This window comes from Mastigoproctus giganteus, chromosome 8, assembly GCF_048544385.1.
Source record: "Mastigoproctus giganteus isolate SK-2022 chromosome 8, ASM4854438v1, whole genome shotgun sequence".
NCBI lineage: Eukaryota > Metazoa > Arthropoda > Arachnida > Uropygi > Thelyphonidae > Mastigoproctus > Mastigoproctus giganteus.
Window position 1 is genome coordinate 2,545,454 of NC_143582.1, and position 14,164 is coordinate 2,559,617.

The 14,164-nt window shown below is 35.9% G+C and overlaps 1 protein-coding gene across 1 annotated transcript in view; it reads left to right on the plus strand.

Annotated features, from left to right (window-relative positions):
* LOC150081198 (trithorax group protein osa-like) overlaps window positions 1-14,164 on the plus strand; it is a 199,878-nt gene that overhangs the window by 6,669 nt on the left and 179,045 nt on the right. The window contains exon 2 of the mRNA XM_090379370.1: window positions 4,106-4,506. Coding sequence (XP_090235496.1) covers window positions 4,106-4,506 — 401 coding nt within the window. The remainder of the gene's footprint in view (window positions 1-4,105; window positions 4,507-14,164) is intronic.

Sequence of the window (14,164 nt, forward strand, 5' to 3'; positions counted from 1 at the left end):
GCAGAACGGTACAATTTTTGTTGGTGAAACATCTGAATTGTTCCGAGATTCATCGTGAATTAACGGCGGTGTATGGGGAAAATGCAATGTCGCGTCCAGCCATAGTGAAGTTGTGTTAGCAGTTTGAAAGTGGTTGCACAGAATTGATGGATGCTGATCGAAAAGGAAGGCCACCAACGTCGACCACTGCAGACAACGTGATGCAGATTGATGAAATGATTCGCAATAATCAAAGACTGACAGTCACAGAAATAGCAAAGGAGTTGGATATTTCGATAGCATTCCATCATCCGTGAACATCTTGACTATTGCAAATTGTGTGCATGATGGGTTCCTCGTTCACTGACAGATGAACACAAAGGTCAACGTTTTTTTGTCTTCTTCAGGCTTCCTTCAACGCTATTTTGTGGAAGGCCATGACTTCTTATGCCGCATCATCACAGGCGATGAAATGTGGGGTCACCATTTCATCCCAAAAACAAAGAGAGCATCTATGGAATGTAGACACAGGCAGTGTTCTGTGTCTCCATCTATGGAATGGAGACACAGGCAGTGTTCTGTGTCCTCCATCTATGGAATGGAGACACAGAACATTGCCTGTGTGGAATAAATGCAAAGTTGCACCATCAGTAGGAAAGGTCATGCCACTTTTTTTTGACTGTGAAGGAGTTGTTTACATGGAATTTATGGCAAAAGGCACAGCGATTAATGCTGCCTCATACTACCAAACATTATGATCTTTGAGAACAGCCATGAAAAACAAGTCCTGGAAAGTTAAGCAAAGGTGCTGTTCTCATTCAGGACAATGCCACACCACACAATGCATGCACAACACGACACTTGCTCCAAAGTTTTGGATGGGAGGTATGGCAATGTCTGCTGTACAGTCTCAATATTTTGCCTTGTGACTATCGCACCTTTGGCAAGCTGAAACAACATCTGGGAAGGGGGGAAACACGATTTGCAAACTATGAGCAGGTGCAAACAGCAGTTCGACGGTGGCTGAATGACCAAGGAATGGATTTTCTATCATCAGGGAATTGAACGTTTAGTTGTTGTTGTGTTGTTGTTTTGGTTTTTAGGAGCATTAGCAGCTTAGGCCATATTGCTCCGGGATATGCGGTGGCCATTTCCTGACCTTTCCGCATCATCCGTATTTGGTGGTGACGGGCTCGAACCCCGGTCTAATCAAGAAGCGTGTGCTACGCACTGCTGCTCCTTCCCACCTGGCTACAGAGGCGCCTGAACGTTTAGTAACACGTTCCGAGAAGTGTTTACACCAACTCTGTGCCAATGTGGAAAAGTAGTGCAAGGTATGTGCTTTCTATTGCGTAATGTTACATACCTCAATAAATGGGCTACTGTGGTAATGTGTAACTTATTTTTTGAATTGCCATCGTATTTCTCAAATTTTCATTTGTCTGTGTTTTACACAGCCTTGTTCATATAAAAAATGTGCTGCAGTCGCAAGGATTAGCCTGCATAAATTTAAGAAGTGGATGACAGAAGTTAAACTGATCTTTATCACAATTATTGTTTTTAGCAAATCTGTTTTGGAAAGAGTTATTTTCTTGTCCTTTCTAGGAATTATTTTCTTTTTAAACCTTATTCCTAACTCCTATGTGTGACATGTGGCATGAGAAGTTGATTTTTCATGGATTATTTAAATTGACCTCCTTAATGTTGCTTATGCTTCGTTAATTCCAACTGAAATATTCCCAACAGTTGGAATATTTTATAAAAGTGTCCATTCTTTTGTGAATATTTTTTTCTCTCTCTCTCTCTCTCTCTCTCTCTCTCTCATTTTTTATTTATTTTCTTTAAATAAATAAACTTTTCAGCAGTATCAAATAGTGAAATAAAACTATTTCCTTAATATGGTATTGGGCTTAAAAAATTTCATTAATTAATGAAATGTGATAAGAACAATAATTCTTAAAATGAGATGAACATTTTATTTTTAACTAACATATAGTTTTCAATTCTGCACATCAATAATTTATAGTGTAAAATAATATGAATATAATAAGGTGGCTTGGAAGGATAGGACGATTAGTCACTGAAAAGTTTTTAATCCCGTTAAATTTTCACTCAAATTTGGTACTGCTTATGAATCTCAAACTTTTGGAATGTTTAATTTAATGGTTTTTTTTTTTTTTTTTTTTGTTTGGTGTGTGTGTGTTCCTGTAGTTCACTTTTCTTAACAAAATCATAATAAAAGTGACCCCATCCAAATAAGTCAACTATATTTGGACTAGTATGCTAGTCACATCTCTGTACTTTCAAGAAAAGAAGCATTGGCTATATGCTGGTGGGCTGTTGTTATATCAGTTTGCATAAAGACATACAATCACTGCCAGTGTACATTCAAAAATGCTAAAGATGTTATGTTTCTGGAATTACAGAACATTGTGATACAAGGAAGTTACATTAATTTGGCAATATGCTGGTTTGCCTCTACACTATAGACTAAATGTGCAGCAGTTTCTGGATAAGAATTTTGAAGAATGGATTAGGTGATGTAGAAGAGTTGTTTGGAACATCCCATGTTATGTAAGGTCATGTAATCTTATTGCATATGGCTTTTTAATAATGGGGGATCATAAAATAGAGTCTGTCTTTGCAGAAACCATCTTGTTATCACATTAAGCAGCTAAAATTGAAAAGGAGTTTTTAGATTATAGATGAAGATAAATAGCTATGTAACACCACTTGTGATTCTATTGCTGAACAATGTCTCATGAACAATACTGAAAAATGGTTTCACTAATTTATGTTAAATTCCATAAATCACATTATCTAAATATAATATTACTATTTAAAGTATGCTAGCTTGAAATTGACTTTAAGAATTAAATTATAAATTTTTTTAAAGTATGGTGCCTCCCCTACCATTATTTTCATTATTTTTTTATGTTAATTATTTCTAATTAACTGAAATTGAGTTATAAAAATAAGGGAATTGAGATTACATATTTCATATAAAAAATTTTTAGTGTGTGCGCGCGTGTGCCACGTTTATTTGCTTCATTTTAGTTTATTATTATTATTTGGATCTTTAACTTTTAGCTATGTGCCACATATTTATCCTTAGCAGAGCAGATATTTTTGCTCAAACCCAGGAACAAAAATAATTGATATTATTATTGTAGAATTGGGGGGGGGGGAGAGAACATCCTCACGGCCAAGTTTTGTATTGAAATGTATTGTTCTGCTGTGTTTCTTATGTAAGACATAAACTTTTGATCTTTTTGTCTTATCCCAAGTGTTTTCACGTACCCATGGGCTGGTGCATCAAAGGGATAACTGTTGTCTTAACAGTGGCTTCTTTATCCGTAGATTTGTTTTGTTAGCTATTAGCCCTAGGATTCTGTGCAGGATACTCTCTGTATCCTATTGATAAATTCCACAGGAACATTCATAGATAAAATATAAAAAAATAATAAAATGAAATACATCAGACTGACATGGGACAAAGACTTCATTAAGAAGGAGAAGAAGATGACACATAATAAATATGTTATTGTTCATAAAATGAATTCTTGTGCACCACTCATGTATCTCTTTCTATCTGTTTTTCAAGAGTCAAATAGAAAAAGTGAAATATCTTCTCTCTGCATAATGCAAACAACTTCCATCCTATACCAAGAAAAAGAAATTTAGCTTTGTATGCTGAGGGGAAGTTTACATGCACAAATTTTGCCATTTTCTATTTGATCAGTGCTTGTGTTGGATTGTGTTGTGCCTCACATAGAGAAGCATACCTTACATTATTTTTAAAGTGTAGGTGTCAGTCTCCTGAATTCTTGTTGAGTATATAAAGTTAGATGACTGAGAGGACTAGAATGGGCAATGATATGGAACAAAGACAGTTTTAATCGTAATATACCAAAGTAAGGCGTTTTAATAATGATTTTGCAAAATTTAAACACTATTATATCACATTGAAGGATATATAAAGCATATATATGTTTATGTAAAATTCAATGAAAGTATTTTGTTTTGCAGAGTGGATAGATTGTCATGTAACTGATAATAATGATATGATCTACCACTACTATTATTATTATTATGATTTTATATATGCTTATTTCATTCATTATAGGCACTCCACCAACCACAGTTACCCAGAGCATCAGCAGTCCTCTTCCATCCACAGCTGTAACCGTGTCAAGTCCATCTGTTATTGGAATTGCAGAGCATTCCCAGCCTACAACTCCACAACCTCAGCTTCAGCAGCAAGGAAGAGGCCCTGGTGCACCACAGCCTCCTCCACCACCTCCAATTATGGATGAAGGTAGCCAAGCATCAAATGCTTCAGCTTCATCATCCTTACCAGAGGAACGTGTTGAAACTCCTAAACCTAACAATAAGCCTACTATGTCTCATCCTCCAACTCCTAATACTCTACCATCTCCTGGAGCTGCATCCATGTCATCTTTCCATGATGACTTTGATAGTGTTTCTGTTTCCAGTCCCAGCTGGCCTCGTACTCCTGCAAGTCCAGTAAGTTTAATTTGCAACCAGGCATTTCTTTCATTTTTGTATGTAACTTTGCAAAAATTGTGTATGTAGCATATTGTATAAAAACTGTTTGGTTAATAGTGTATCATGCTCTTATTTCAATGATGAAAAAGTCTGCTTTGAAGTTGGAATATCTCATGTTTCTAATATTTTCAGGATAGATTTTATCATTGAGAAGTATTACATGGTTTTGCCTATATTTAGCTTTTATGGATCATGTATACATGCATGTGCCTGCTAACTTCTAATGTTGGTGTGTCAGGTAGAATACATCAGAAAAGCTTTCCAGAATTTTTTTAATCCTCATAAAAGTTAAGAATCCTCTCATAAATTAAAAATTTATTAGTATATTTTAAATATGCATGCCAAAATTTGCTTTGATAACTTAGTATATGTTTATAAAAAAACCTATTCCTGTAAAGATAATTAAAATTAACTTGCATGTTAGAACTGTATATAATACATCACAATTATTTTAAAGTTACCAGAAGTGAAGTTTTGCCTTACTGTAAGCAAGAATTATTTTGTAAAAGCAGAGATATAGAGTGGACAGAAAATTAGTCACTTGTGGTATTTAGAGCATATAACAGATTGAACACATGTATCTTCCACGTTTGTTTGCTTACAGCAATGAAATTAGAATGTATGGCTAACCTTTTTTTTTTTTTATTTTATTTACAGGAATATCTTTGTGATTGACGAAGCAACAGTTTTTACATGAAAGATGAATGTGTGGAAACGATGTTAGTGAAAAAGGTGTTAGTGAGTGGCAAAAAAGGAGTGATAGCATTTGGCATCTAGAGGATATCCTTTAAAGAAGTAGCTGAATTTGCTAGTATGAGGGCTTCTTATTAAAGAATGATCATAATTTTTTTCCCCTCACAACATACCATTATTAATCATCAATATTTTTATGGCCTTTTTAAAAGTAGTTCCTATTTGATGAAATGTACTTAATTCAACATTTATACCATTCATCAAAAACATGTTCGAAGCCATTTTTCAGCATGCATTTAAGAATTGCCTCTGATATATTTACAACATCTTCTAGAAACATTTTCCTCACAACTTCTTTTATTTTGGAAATGAAATAAAATTGCATGGTTCGAGGTCAGGACTATAGGGTGGATGAGGAATACATTTGATACTAATGCTGGCTAAGTACTCTATGGCAATATGAGCAATGCGAGGTCTCCCATGTCGTGAGGCAGCACCCTTCCATTTACATGCAGTTGTGGTTGTTTGCGATGAATGTATCGCAAACAACCACGATATAACTGCAATAACTGCAAAGTATGCAGTAGTTCTGTAACAGTTATTTGATGTTCCCATAACAGTCATGTTATGTGGCACAACATGCTAGTAAACCATCTTTGAATGTCAAAAGAATAGAAGAGCATAATCTTTCCCGCAGAATCCACAACTTTTACTTTTTTCAGTATTAGCAATGATGTAGACTTCCAAACAGAGCTGTGATCTTTGTTTGGGTCGAAATGATGAAGCCATGTCTCATCCGCCATTATCACCATGTGCTGTACCTCACCATGTTCAGTAACCATTAATTGCAACTCCTGACAAATTTCCAATGTGAACTTTCTGTTGCTCAGGTGTGAGTAGTGTTGGAACCCAGTGCACAAACACATGTCATTGGAAATGGTTGCAAAGAATGGTGGTGAATACTATGTGTGTACTTCCTACTGATATTATCAACATCTCTGCCAGTTGCCTTACTGTTTTATGACAATCTTCTCTTGTGATTACAGAAGCAGTGTTTATGGTTTCATTGGTTGGAGCTCCAGGACCACCAATTTTTGTGATTGAATCATATCCGTCTAAAACATTCTAAACCACCTGCAAGCTGTATTGTATGGAAGCATAAATTCACCATAAGCTTCTTTTAACACTTCATATGCTTCAGCTGATGCTTTTTTGAGATGGAAACAAAATTTGAGAGCAGCATACTGTTCCGCGCACACGCGTTGTCACATACGTCATTATGTGGGCAAAACTGAGTAGGCATAAAACTTGACTGACTGCCAAGGTTACACTGTGCACACGTCATTCGCTCTGCCAGTGCTTTCATACTCCCTACTACCCAGCCTGCCTCCTCATGGTGATGGACAGTAAACTGGAGGTTTTTGTGGGAAAACACAGGCCCATAGGCTAAGAGGGCAGATAACCAACACAACTCCACACCAAACTACACAAACACTCACTAACCTACATAAATCTGGCCTTTATAGAGTTTGTATTCATCACATTACCTGACACAGAGTTGGGGAAATCCCTGGAGCTCCATTACAATTAACACACTGTGTTCACATGAGTCAACTGTGCAGCTATGTGATATAGCTTGGAGTGGTCTTAAATTCTACAGCTCATCTAGAAATAGCAAGCAGTGCAGTTGTTCATGAAAAATTATGATTATTCTTTATTGAACAGCGCTCGTATTTCAGAAAGAATAATAAAAAGTTTTTAAGAAATGATGCAAAGCAAAATCAACCAGAAATCAGTGGCAGAATTGCAGTCCGCACTCTGTGCTGAGCGATCAGCAGTGAATACTGCATCAGATATATGAAAAATGATTTCAAACACAGCCAGAACTGCTGCAAACAGTTAATCAAGGACCTCATCAGCCAATTTCTTAGAGAGCACTCTGATGAGAATTGCATAAAATGAATATCTGGAGTAGAATCCTCCGAAAAAGACAAACGTTAAAAGCTCCACATAAAAAAAGAAGAAAGCCCAACTAAATGGCATAAAAACTAGATCGCTGATGATTGGAAAGCTGTGATGTAGTCTGACACATCCCAATCTTGCAGGCACTGAGTTCACAGGAAAAGCAATGGGGCATTTCATCAAGACTGTGTACAAGGTGCCATACAAGCAGTTGGCAACTCATTAATGTTTTGGGATATTTTTACTATTATGAAGCGAGCCCTCCCCTACTTGGAATACCAACCAGCATGAATCAGGCTGGCTGTACAAATATTCCGGATGGTCAGGTTGTGCCTTTTGCTGAACATATTAGGATTACTCATGATAGTAATAGTGGCATGTGATGCAAGAAAGAAAGCGTATGAGCTTATGCAGCATCAGCCAAAAAAAAAATTCGCACAACCATTCCCTCCAAATGTTTGTCCAGTTCCTCCTTGAATTTATTTAACCTATCAACTTCCACGACAGATGGAAGTTTGTTCCAGCAATTAACCACCCGCTGGCTAAAGGCAAATTTCTGCACATCTATTCTACAACTACTGACTTTCCTCAATTTGAATTTATGTCCCCTTAGGTTCGTAATCTGAGCAAGAAGAAGAATCTGATTAGCACTCAGCTTGCTTATTCCATTCAAGGCCTTATACACCTCAATCAGATCATCTTGCAGGTGCCTAGTCTCCAGCTGTTGTGATTTTCAGAACTTAAGCCTCTCTGGTAAGAGGATCCCTTCATTCCCCCTCACCAATCTTGCTGCCCTTCTCTGTACACGCTCAAGCATACATCCTTCCTAAAATGAGGCCTCCAGGCCTGTACGCAGTACTCAAGATGTGGCCTGACCATTGCCTTATACAAAGGAATAACAACTTTTCTCTACTAGCAAAATTCATGTATATCACTAACAATACCCCATAACCTGCTGTGAAAACCTGTCTGCATTGCTCAGAAAACTTGATATCTGACTGCACAATTACTCCCAGGTCTCTTTCATTTTCTACCACCCTAAGTGTAGTACCACACAGTTGGTATGTTCCTCTGGGGTTACTTCTACCCATATGCAGTACTTTGCATTTGTCAATGTTAAACTTCAGTTGCCACTTCTCAGCCCATTTGCCCAAATTTTCTAGATCCTGTTGCAATCGCACACTGCCATTACTGTCATTAACAACCCTACTAACCTTTGTATCATCTGCAAACTTCAACACTATGCCTGATATACCTTCATCAAGATCATTGATAAATATACAAAACAACAGTGGGCCCAACACCGAACCCTGTGGGACTCCACTAATAACATTAGTCCACGAAGAGCAGCATCCATTGATTACCACTCTCTGTCTTCTCCCACTCAACCACCCTTGTATTCATTGTAGCAACTTACCCTTAATACCATTATGCTCCAATTTGTACAGTCGTCTTCCATGCACAACAGCGTCAAAAACGTTCCTGAAATCCAAGTATATGATATAAAAAATTATTTTTTGCATCCAGTTCCTTTGTAACCACATCGTAGTATCCAATCAAATTTGTCAGACAAGACTTTCCCTTAACAAACCCATGCTGTCTGAATTATTGCTGCAGTGTTGTCTAGATGATCCTGCAATGCATCTTTAACCAGTGACTCCATTATTTTACCCAGAACAGAAGTTAAACTAAGTGGTCTGTAATTACTCGTGTCACCCTTCGATCCTCCTTTTTGAATTGGGGATACATCTGCAGTCCATGGAGACCTCCCCCGAGTCCAAGGGTGGTCTCATAATTATGGCTAAGGGTTTGCTTAGTTCCTTTGCCGCCTCCTTCAATATAACTGGATAGATCCCACCCACTCCAGGTGCCTTTCTTATTTTCAACTTCAACAATTTCTCCTCCACTTTGTTCTTAGTTATTACAAAATCATTAAGTACCCTGCTACAATTTGATATTGATATTCATGTATTTCAGGATGACAACTGTCCAGTTCACAAAGCCTTTACTGTTTTAAACTGGCACAAGGAACATAAGAGAATAGTACAACGTTTAAATTGACCACTGCATCTCACCAGATTTAAATTTTCTAGAGAATGATTTATGGGACTATCTTGAATGGAAAGTGGAAACACAATTACAGCATCCAAAAAAAAATCGTAAATGAAGTTGCAGGGTTTACACATTAATTTAAAAATTACTTAGGTGACTAATTTTCTGTCAGTGTCTGTATCTTTTAACATCAATGGATGTGATAAGATGATACTTGTAGCACGATACAAACAGTAGAGAACTGCCAGAAGGCAAAATTACACTGGCCATTCTGATTGATTTCCACTTATTCTAAATGATAATTGTTGAGTATAACCATATTTTCTTGAAATTTAATTCAACATTTGTCTGTTACTGATATTAGGATGTTGTGGACAGTGTTCACAGCAATTCATGTAAAGTAATTTGGATGCAAGTGATGAGAGGAGCATCACTTACACAAACTGGAAAATTATTCCATGGATGTCATCAAAGCATTAATGATTTTGTAATCAACACTTCAATGACTAATGAAGATTGGTGGAAATTAATGAAACATATTCATGATTAAAGCTGTTTCAATTATGAAGTTTCAACTAGATTATCTGGACAGAACTAACAAGAGTAGTAAATATGCAGAGAGGAACTTCAGTAAGTACTTGTGCAGAACTTCAGAAATTTACACTCACACAAAACGTTTTTGAAAGAAAAAATCAGTCACATTGGAATAATTTGATAATAGTATCTCTGAATTTTGTGTTTCTGTCTTACTGTCTAGGACAGTGTTTCCCAACCTTTTTTTTACCATGCCCCACCTAAGTCTTTCTAAAATTCTGATGCCCCCTATGTAACGTTGGGAAACACCGATATACATATTTTTTATATTCAAAAATTGAATTATTCCCTAAATGAAGCCTAATTACAACTTGTTCAGGACACAAAACTTAGGTAAATTATTAAGAAAAAAACAGTAAGTAAATTTTCAAAACATATAATGGACAACTAAAATTCAAGTACAAAATAATTTATATGAAAGATTTTTTTATAATATTTTAATTTTTAGTAATTATTATTTAATTGTTTAATAATTTCAACATTCCATGTGAAGTCACTTCTAGATGAGTGCACTAAATTTAGTGAGACCCTTGTGCTTGATGCTTGCCGCAGAGAGATTTTATATTGGGCTCCAATTTAGTCAGCTTCAGTCTCAAGTCTCCCCGTTTTGTGATATCCAGTCGATTTCTTTTCTTTAGGAACAAATCATTTATGGCACTAAATCCAGATTCAGCTAAATATGAAGATGGAAACGGTAACAATAGCTCTCTTGCAAAGTTGGTTGAATTTGGGTATTTAATTTCTGTTTCATCACAAAGCCATGCCATCGCTCCTTTTATATTGAATAAAGTTTTAACTGACTCATCATTTTGCATTTCTGAGAGTTCTTCTTGGTACTGCATTGATACATCAGACAAATCCACTAACATTGGTTGCATCATCCAGGTTGGAAAATCAATTTGTTTTAAATCAGAAAACCTTTCTTTTAAATCAGCGGACAGAATTTTCAGATGATCGACAATAACAAGTACAGCGGTATCAGTCACTTCACATTTTTGCAGCCAACGAAACTGTTCAAAATTTTTGTTACAAATATATTTTTGACATAATTCAATAAATGTAATGAAACCAAATATCTTCGCTTTTGCATCGACGAGAGTTTTATTTGTTCCTTGAAGTTGTTTATTTAATATATTTAGTTTTTCAAAGATATCGGCTAAATAACTCACAAATGCTTTACCATCGACCGTTAACAGATGCTTCATTTCAGGTTTGTCACTTAAAAAGTCACTAATAGTATCAAATAGTTCCATGAATCTTTTCAAGCAGTTCCCTTTCGAGAGCCACCTTACTTCAGTGTGAAGTAAAAGTCTCACATGGTCTCCATTTTGTTCTTCACAAAAAAGCTTGAAGAGATGCTCACATTTGGCATTAGCTTTAATAGCATTGACACATTTTATAACTGATTTTAGTACTTCATGAAGAACAGGCGAAATATTTTTAGCTACCAAGTTTTCCCTATGAATAACACAATGCACAAGAAGCATTTCTGGATTCTCATCTTTCATCAATTTTAAGCAGCCATTTTTCTTGCCCATCATATTAGGAGCACCATCTGAAGCGCAAGATGTTATATTTTTCATTGGTATATTATTGTCATCTAAGTAATTTTTTAGCTTATTATATATATCTTTGGAGGTAGTGGTGCTCTCTAATGATTTACAGAATAACATTTCTTCAGCAAAATTACCTTTATCAATATATCTCACATAAGTTATCAGTACGGCTTCACTGTCTCTCAAAGTTGATTCATCCATTTGCACTGAGAATTTTCTTGTTTTCAGCTTTCCAACAAGTTGTATTTCAATATCTTCACTCATTTCATCTATTCTTCTGCTAACAGTATTGTTATTGAGTGGCATAGCTTTCACGTCTTTGTCATCTTTTTCCAGAACTGTTTTAAGAAATGCTGATATTGATGGTTTGATTAAATTCTCTCCTATAGTATGATTTTTCCCAGATTTAGCAATGAGTAAAGAAATTTCATAACTAGCCTCAAGAGTACGATTGACAGTTGCAGTATGAGCAATAAACAGAGACTTTAATGTTGCTCTTTTTTCAAAATTCTTCTTTAAAGTTTGAAAGTAATCTAAATCTGAATTTACATGAGCATTATGTTTCGCCTTCAAATGCGCCTCAAGACGACCTCGCTTCATTGATTCGTTGGTCAAGCATTGTTGGCATAAAAGACAAAAAGGTGACCTTTGATCGTGGATAGCGGGTATGAAACCAAATTTTAAGTATTCCTCTGAATACTGACGAACTTTTTTTTTACTTGCACTACTCATTTTACTGCGCAACTGAAAGAAATAAATAAGATAAATCAAAAACTAAAAATAAACTATGCATTAAAGTTAATTTAATTTTATTTTAATATATCAAAATTAATTATTAGTACGCTTTTTGAATGAATAAATCACACGAATTACTGAATTCGGGCTATTAAATCTGTGGTCTCTGTGAACAAGCAGATAAGTCTAATTTGTCAAAAATGAGATAAGTGCACTATAATAAAGTATTTATTATTTACTATTATGTGACACGCAGCTATCTTCGTTATTGTAGTTTTAGCGTGAGTAATAAATATTTGTATATTCGAATATATGCGTGTTTATATGAGAGTGTGAAGTTTATTTTTCCTCTCCTGCAAATTCGAGTTTTTGGACTTATTTGCTTATTTACTGAGACCACAGAAATACATATATGACAAATACATACCATTGTATATCACGGTTCTTCATTAATAATAATTCTGTGCGTGGACAAAGTAATTTTTATTTTAATCTGAGATCGTCAAACCTATCCAAATGTACAGTCACGATGCCCAAACGAGCGTTTGTATGAAAGGAATTACCTATTTCATATAACATGCTGAGTTTGCGGTAGGCTACAGTAGACAACCACTTTGCTTGCACATTGCATATGCCATAAGCAATCGTCCAATACAGTATGTACTATTCCTTCACTAGGCATAGTAAGCAATACTCTCCGAGCAAACTGTAGTTGATATTACTCCAAACTTTCAAGTGCAACTCTATAGAAAGTACAACATTTAACGAATGCTTATTTAAAATTGAGATACCAACAATTCTTCTTTTGTACAAGTTAAATCATAGTAGGCGGTTATTTTAAACTCTAGACGAGCAATTTTTGAATTGCCCCCCCTGAACAATCAAATTGCCCCCATGTGGGGCGTGGGACCCACGTTGGGAAACACTGGTCTAGGAGGATGCTTAATTCCCTCCTTTGTTGTGTTCTGTTTTTCTAAGACAGCAAAATATAATGTCGAGCAGTGTATCATTAACAAATTATTTCAACACCTGCATTGGCATATATAACCTTGTTCCTCTATTTAATTGCTGCAATGGGTCAACCGGAACTAGAGGTTTAATATTCATGTAACTTTTCTGATTTTCAGTTAAAGTTTTCCTTCCTTCCTTGCACCGCTTGGCTACTGAATACATTGCTCATTGTTCCTCCCTCACACTATTTACACTTGATACATTAACAGACTTGCTGGTGGTTGATGCATACATTCATGAAGGGGTTTTTAATCCACCTGACTTTAAGAACTATTTTCTTCCAATTTTCCAGAAGAAAAACCAAATATTTTTGTTAAGCAATATTTACCAGTTGCTGGCTAATTCGGCGCCTCCGTAGCCAGGTGGGAAGGAGCAGCAGTGCGTAGTACACGCTTCTTGATTAGACCGAGGTTCGAACCCGTCACCACCAAATACGTAGGATGCGGAAAGGTCAGGGATGACCACCGCATATCCCCGGAGCAATATGGCCTTAGTTGCTAATGCTCCTAAACCAAATAACAATAACAATAAAGCTGGCTAATTCAGCCATAGTGAGAAAAAAGCCCAAAAATATGTCTGCCCTTCCCAATCCAGATTGAGTCAATCTCATGATTTTTGAATTGGTTCTGTAAGGTCATAGGTCAAGCCATCAGCAAATGTGTTAATTCACTATTCAACACATTTGGTTGCTAATTGAAGCTAACCACTATCTCAGAGGAGACTGGTAAGTCTTAAAACATGTGATAGTCATCTCAGTTTCTGAATGAATAGCAAATTTTTATCTTTTTGGTGTTGCTATTTGAATAAAAAATTAAAATACTAATAAAAATTAATTGACCTAAAATTAATACCTAAAATATTAATTTTAGGTCACCTTGTGGATAATGAAGTCGTTTCTGAAGTAGGCTTAAGCCCATGTCTTGTTGCTATCATTGGGGGAATGATACATCCCAAGGTAGTAGGACAGAAAAATGAATGCATAAAAGCATGCTGTTATCAAATTTTATTTCAAC